Consider the following 6,838-nt stretch of genomic DNA (forward strand, 5'->3'; position numbering starts at 1 on the left):
GGCCTAAGTGTCCGGCCCCTGAGCGCCTGATGAGCGCGGCCGCGGCCCCGGAGACCCAAGCGGGCCGCTACGTGTGCGGGGCCTCACCAGGCTGTGCCCCTAGCTCCGCGGACCAGGACCGCTGGGCCGGGCCGGCCGAGGGCGCCGCCGCTCCGGAGAGGAGAGAGGGAACTGCCCGGACATGGCCGGGCGAGCGGGCGCTTTGGCGTCGGGCGCCCTCCGCATGGGACAGCCCCAGGGCTGGTAGCTGGCCGACGCCAGATGGACCTTGACCCGCGCGGCGGCACCGCGTTCGTGCCGAGTCAAGGCTAGAGGGGCACGGGCGGGCGGCGCTCCGGGGGCGCCCGGAGGTCCAGGCCGCGCTCGTCCGGGACCATGAAAATGATTCTGGTGCGCAGATTCCGCGTGCTCATCCTGATGGCCTTCCTGGCGGCTTGCGCGCTGCACCTCGTGCTGGATCTGCTGCCCAAGCTGGAGCGGAGCGCCGCGCGGCCCTCGGGGGAGCCCGGCTGCTCCTGCGCGCAGCCCGCGGCGGAGGCGGCGGCCCCCGGCTGGGCCCAGGCGCGCGGAACCCCGGAGGGGAGCTGGCGGCCGCAGCCTCCGCCGCCGGCGACGCGGGCTGGCCCAACAAGCACACGCTGCGCATCCTGCAGGACTTCAGCTCCGACCCTTCCTCCAATCTCACATCCCACTCGCTTGAGAAACTGCCCCCCGCGGGGAAGCGGCCGAGGGCGCCCCGCCGGGGCAGGATCCTGGAGTCCGGCGCCCCCCAGATCCGGCTCACCGGCCGCTCCCCCGCGACCCCGGCCCGCGTGGACCTGTGCTGCCCCCTGGCCTGAGCGGGGACGGCTCCCTCCTAACCAGGCTGTTCCAGCACCCACTGTACCAGGTCCCCATTCCACCTCTAACGGAGGGCGATGTCCTCTTCAACGTGAACAGTGACATCAGGTTCAACCCCAAGGCAGCGACGGCGGAGAACCCAGACTGGTGAGTGGGGCGGTGGTCATTGAGGTGGGCGCTGGAAGGCTGGACTCCCGAGGCAGCCAGGAGCCATTTGAGAATAAAGACCCACCCAGGGCTGCTTCCCGGGAGGTGCCCTTGCACATCCGAGGTGCTGTGTACAGAGCGTCAGGGTCAGGGACTCCCCGGGGCGTGGACCCTGCAATAGGAGCCCCAGGAAGGGGAGTTTGGGGGCACGCAGTAGGCAGGCTCCAGGCACTGCCTTTGTCTCCAGAATGACCGCCTCCCTGAGGAGGACTGCTGGGCGGCTGGGAGCTCTTCCCTGTGGCCACTGGCCTGGAAGGCAGGCGGGGCAGGCGGGAGCCGGGAAGAGTCGGTTCTGCACTTCCCGGAAAGCAGTGCTGGCCTGCAGGGCCTGATCTCTGGCTCACAAAGGGACTCGGGCAGGGAGCGAAAGCGCTTCCTTGGGAAGCGACTGGCTGCCGGCTTCCGGGGACTTGGCAGCGCTGCTCTGGTGGACACGTCAGGAGGGTCTGAAGCAGCCTAAGGAGCTTTGTAAACCAGTCCCTGAGAACAAAATTAGTGAGGGCATGCTGACCCCCCTGAGGCATTACTGAGGGGTTCTCCCAGCCAGGGTGCCAACCTTGCCAGCTGCAGACAGCAGCGGCTCCCTAAAAGGCAAGTGGCGTCCCCCAGGGGCATCCCTTTAACCGCTTTAAACCCCTGCCCCCAAGGCCCTCGGCCACACAGACCAAAGTAAGCAGATGCTGCAGCCCAGGTGATGAAATATTAACCAGCAGCAAGGCCAACATAAATAACTACCTGCGAAAGGTTACCCAAGCAGCTGAGGGGAAAGGCCAGCTTTCCAAAACATCTCATAAAAGCCTTTCTCCTTTGCATTTGGATCAGGCCCAGGGTTTTCAGTCTAAACACACCAAGCTGTTTGGTAGCCTCTGAGCTTTGTCTGCTGGCCAGGTTCACCGAAATGCTCAGCAATTTGAGAGGCGGAGCCGTGAGCCAGGCCTGAGCCTCTTTGTAGGAGAGAGAGCGAGCCTGGAGCCAGCAGTCAGTGATGGGGCCCCTGGGCAGCTTCTTGTGACCGTCATGTCCGTCTTGGGGCAGCATTTGGCTGAAAAGGCCTCACTTGCAGGTGAATTAGCACTTCGACAAGTTCCGCTGTTCCCTCCGGCAGCAAACAGGCTCTGTCCTCCCTCCGACTGGCCCTTTGACTCCAGAGACAAGGACGGGCCACGTGGGCAGCAGGTCCTCGATTTGCGCCTGGGCTGGAGTGAGCACCACTTTCCTCTCTCCCCACCCAAGGCTGCTTCCTGAAAATCAAATTTAGCCTCTTGCATCATTGCTGCCCTGAAGCAGAATACCCAGCGAAGGCTTCCGCCAGACTGGGCTCATCTGCTCCCAGGAAGGCAGCAGCCCCTCATACCCCAGGCTGGCAACGTGCTTGTCAGGCTGTTTCAGAGACCCCAGGACAGACCCGGCGGGGCCAGGCCCTGACAGTCTGGGTTTGGTCTCCTTTAGTTATAGCTGTCTGCGGCGTCTCTCGAGGGTAAGTGAGAATTACGGGCCCTCAGATATGTTATTAGTCGGTTGAACAACAGCCACAGAAAAAGTGCGGACATCGCAGGGTCCTGTTTGAGCAGAGGCTCCTCTAAATAAACCCACGTTTGTTTGGATCCACAGTGAAAACTTTGGCATCGGGGCCAACTCCCCCGTCCGTCCTGAGGCCTTGCTGCTTGTCCTTTCCCTGCTGACCTGGGTCACCTTCATTTGTGCAGGCCACACGAAGGTCCTGAGGATGAATTCCTGCCCACCGGGGAGGCGGCCGTGGACTCCTATCCCAACTGGCTCAAGTTCCACATCGGCATCAACCGATATGAGCTGTACTCTAGACACAACCCAGCAGTGGGGGCCCTGCTCCAAGACCTGGGCACCCAGAAGATCACCAGTGTGGGTAGGTGCCCTTGTGCCCGGCCGGCTCCTTGCTGAAGCATCACCTCCTGGGCGAGTTATACCAGCAGCCTTCCTGGAGGAGGCACCCGCAGGCCTTCAGTGCTCTCTGTAATTGAGGGGATGTGGTGGAGAGGGAAGGGCTGCTTTCTGCTCCAAAACAAGCGAGGCAGGACAAGATGCCGCCCAGCCCACCCTGTTGTCCTGCCGGGCAGGGGCGTGGGGGCCAACCCTGCAGGTGAGGAAGGGTCAGCCCTGGCAGCCGCAGGGAGACACCGCAGAGAGGCCAGAGGCTCCTGGAGCTCACATCTGCTCCTGGATTCGGGGTGGACGGGGAGTGACCGGGGCTCCACTCTGCCCGGGGCAGAGCGCCATGCACCGAGGTGACATCTCTGAGGACTTTGGGATCTGCAGAAGCAGAGGATTCAGGGCATCCAGTTACTGATTTCAAGAAAATGTGTCGGCGGTGGTCTCTAAGTGTGGAGGTTCGGTGCCATTGTTCTCGGGCCTGTAGGAGATTGTCTGTGAAGGTCCCCGGTTAGTCACCAGTGGCTCCCAGAGCAGAGGGGGCGGGCAGAGGCCCTGGGTGGGAGGAGAAGTCCTGGAAGGCCCAGAGGGTGGAGGAGGACTCGGGAGCATAGTGCTGGGAGCAGGGGGCTCCAGGCAACGTCTTCCTGACGTCAGGACTGTCCTGTGTCTTAAAGGTTCTGCTAACCCGGGTTCTGTCTGTCTCCGGTGCCAGGGAGCTGGGTGTTGCCTGCGAGGCTGGCGGCTGGGGGTTCCCAAAGCTCCTCAGAGGCCGCGCTGGGTGTCTCAGCCCGGCGCTGAGTTATTTCTGGCACCCGCCCTCTTCCTAGCTGTTCACCCTGAGAACATGATGAACACCCTCCCGGCCGGGGCAAGGTGGTGGTCTCCCCTCCTCGACGCCACCCAGGAGGAATCTAAGCGCCTCCAGCCTACCCGTGTGCTGGAAGGCGGTCTGTGCGGCCGGCGGGGACTGCTGGGGAGAAGCTGCAGCTGCCGCATCCCCTGCCCTCCTGAGCAGACGAGGCTGTTAGAGAAACGCCCAGTGTGGTGACCGCTCATCGTCTGTTCAACAGACTCTCTTGAGCACCTTCCGCGTCTCAGGGCCCTGTCTGGGCAGGCGGCTGGGGTAAGCCCAACCCCGGCAGGCTTCTGCAACATCCTGACTTGCTTGTTCCTGGGGGCCCGGAAGTGCACACAGGATGGGCAGAGAAAGTCCAGGGCGATAAGGGAGGAGGGGACCGCCAGCCCACAGGACTGGGTCCTGGATGGGGCAAAGGCTTTCACAGTGGAAGCCAGAAGAGGACACAGGACTTTGGGGAGAAACTACACCAGCGTTTGAAAACTAGGGTTTAGGGGACCGAAGCATTCACGCTTGCAGGCCACTGCCCACCGTGGTCTCCCATCCGTCCAGTAGGCTTGGGCACATTGCGTCTTAGTCCGGGAAGCTGGCCTATGCGCCAGGCGTGTGCTGCACTGACTCGGGCTCTGAGCAGGGCCTTGGGCAGAGGCAGGGCTGGGAGGACCCCACAGGCTGGCCAGGCTCCCCTCAGTCCTCAGGGCACGGCCGGCCGCATTGCTCTCACCAGACGTTGCTCTGCGCCCAGGGGCCTGGGAGCCCTGGAGGAAGAGGATGGGCCTCGTCCTTGCCCTGGGGACTGACCTTGGGCCACCCCGTCGGGTCTGCCCGTCCCAGGCTTGGTGCCCAGGCTGCCTGACATCCCAGTGGCCCACCCCCAAGCCCTAGCCTGCTCTGTGCCCAGCAGTGGGGCCTGGACTGAGGGCCTGCCCAGCTGTGTCCTGCGGGCTGTTGGAGCTGCCCTCGCTGCTGGACGACCCTGGCCAGCTGGCCCTAATCTGTGGGCCGGTCAGAACCCAGGCTGGCACTCACAGGCGCCCAATGAGCATGGGAAGACTGGTGATGGTCCTGGGCGGCGTCCCCCGCAGTGAACAGCAGGCTCAGTGTGTCCCGGCTCCCCCAGTCATGGGCCGGAGTGGCTCTGGGCAGACAAATCCAGCTCTGTGGGCCTCCTGGAGTCTCTGCGGATCACAGAGGTGGTCATAACCTCGACCCTGTAATCTCCAGCTTGCAAATCCAAAATCATAACCCATTTGACAGTAAAACCCGACCCAACATGAACGGACATGGAGGCAAAACCTAAAATGAGAGGCTGTTTCTGAATCTTCGTTTTTCTCTCTTGGAGTGAACGTTCTCATGTTCCTCTGCGGACACGGCAGTGTGTTTTAAGTCCCGGGCTCTGCCCCTGCCCCGCCCCGCCCCGCCCCAGCTGCAGGCCCTCTGGGCTGGATGCCCTAGAGGGTGTGTGTCTGAGGCCTGCCTCGAGGGCTGCTGAGAGGTGGGAACAGAGGCTGGGGCACCTCTGCAAGGGTGGCAGTGCTGGGCAACCCGGAGCCTGGTGAAGGCCTCAGCTGGACGCTCAGCCCCACTCTGCACGGCCTTGGGCCTGGAGGCACTCCTGGGAACTCACACTCAGGAGGAGACCCTCTTCCTGGAGAAGCAGAGCGTCTCACTGGGAGTGCGGCTGGTCTGGCCAGGCACAGGGCTCCCCTGGAGAATGGGCGCTTTCCCTGGGGCGGGGGCGGTGGGGTTGGCTCTCCCATCTGGCTGGACGTTTTGATTAAAAACCCCAGTGCTGAGACAGTGGCTTCTGCCTGGGCCCTTGGCCTCACAAAACCACAGGGTGGATTTAGAGACAGGGGTCCCTGGACGAGAGCTGTCTGCCGCTGGGGGCCCTGCCCTGGCACTACTCTGACCTGTGGGTGGGAGCAGCCCTCAGAGGCCCCTGGGAGCCTGGGGTGCAGCACTTTGGGGAGCCTGGAACCGCCCTTGGGGTCAGGGTTCAGCACCGCCGTCCTTTTGAGCTTAGAATGGAAGAAGAGCTAGAAATCCAGCCTGTCTCCCAAGTCCCATCCTGCAAATAAGCGAACAGGCCTCCGAGAGGGCGGGCTTGCCCGTGGTCAGCTCATTCCCGCCCCCAGCTCCCGGCTCGGTCCCGCCCTGAGTGGTCTCTTCAGTCTTGGAACGTGAGAGAAGGTGTGGCAAAGAGAGTGGCTCCTTCCAGACCCCCAGAGACATTTCTTTACCGCTGGCTCCTGGCTGCGTGGTAATGGCCCTTGGCCGCCTTTAAAGAGTTCAGATATTGTCTGCCTCCGTGCAGCTTGAAGCCAGGCCTGTGGAGGTCTGGGCTTGCTGGTGACGGTGGTGACGATTAAATCGATATCGTGGACAATTACGCATACAGAGTAAATGACACAATTGACTACTCTGTGCTCTGAGTCGCGTTGCAGGAGAGGACTCGGGCAGCCTCTGACCTGAAGCGCGGGCCCTGCTGTTGTTTGTCCAGGTCAGGACGAAGCTGTGGGTGGAGGTGAGCAGAGGAGATGGCTCCACTGGATGGACTCCCCGGACACTCACTGGCCTTCTCTGGCAGCTGCCCCAGGGGTCTGGGGGCCGTGAGGCCACCCTGCCTAGTGAGCAGGCCCCTCAGGAGGGCAGCTCCTGTTCCAGGAAGGCCACAGTCCCAGGCCCACCCGGGGACACCACTGCTTCGGGCCCTAGTGCCCGGAGCTCTTCCGACTCAGCGGCGGGGAATCAAGAGTGCCCTGTAAGCCGGATGCCCAGCCTGGGGCCAGAAGGCCTCCGTCATCCCGGAGGGAGGACCCAGGCGCCTCAGGGCTCCAGGGGGAGGCGGCGAGCAGCTGCATCCCTTCCCTGTTCTCTCCGCTGTCGGGCGAAGCGAAACACAGAGTCCCCATGGTGCTGACCCAGCGCCCGCTCCGTCCACGCTGAGCTGACGGTGGCCGCGGCCCTGGGCTCCAGCGGACGGCGCTCTGAGTGGACGGAGCGGGCGCTGGGTCAGCACCATGG

General features: G+C 63.4%; 1 protein-coding gene across 1 annotated transcript in view; it reads left to right on the forward strand.

Moving 5' to 3' along the window:
* Positions 1 to 38: 38 nt before the first annotated feature.
* The window catches only part of LOC104990972 (extracellular serine/threonine protein kinase FAM20C-like), a 43,552-nt gene continuing 36,752 nt past the window's right edge, over positions 39 to 6,838 (forward strand). The window contains 4 exon segments of the mRNA XM_010843325.1: positions 39 to 576; positions 579 to 714; positions 717 to 987; positions 2,754 to 2,929. Of these exon segments, the coding sequence (XP_010841627.1) occupies positions 376 to 576; positions 579 to 714; positions 717 to 987; positions 2,754 to 2,929 (784 nt within the window). The 5' untranslated portion in view covers positions 39 to 375.

This window comes from Bison bison, unplaced genomic scaffold (assembly GCF_000754665.1).
Source record: "Bison bison bison isolate TAMUID 2011002044 unplaced genomic scaffold, Bison_UMD1.0 scf7180017847465, whole genome shotgun sequence".
In the NCBI taxonomy this organism is placed as follows: Eukaryota; Metazoa; Chordata; class Mammalia; order Artiodactyla; family Bovidae; genus Bison; species Bison bison.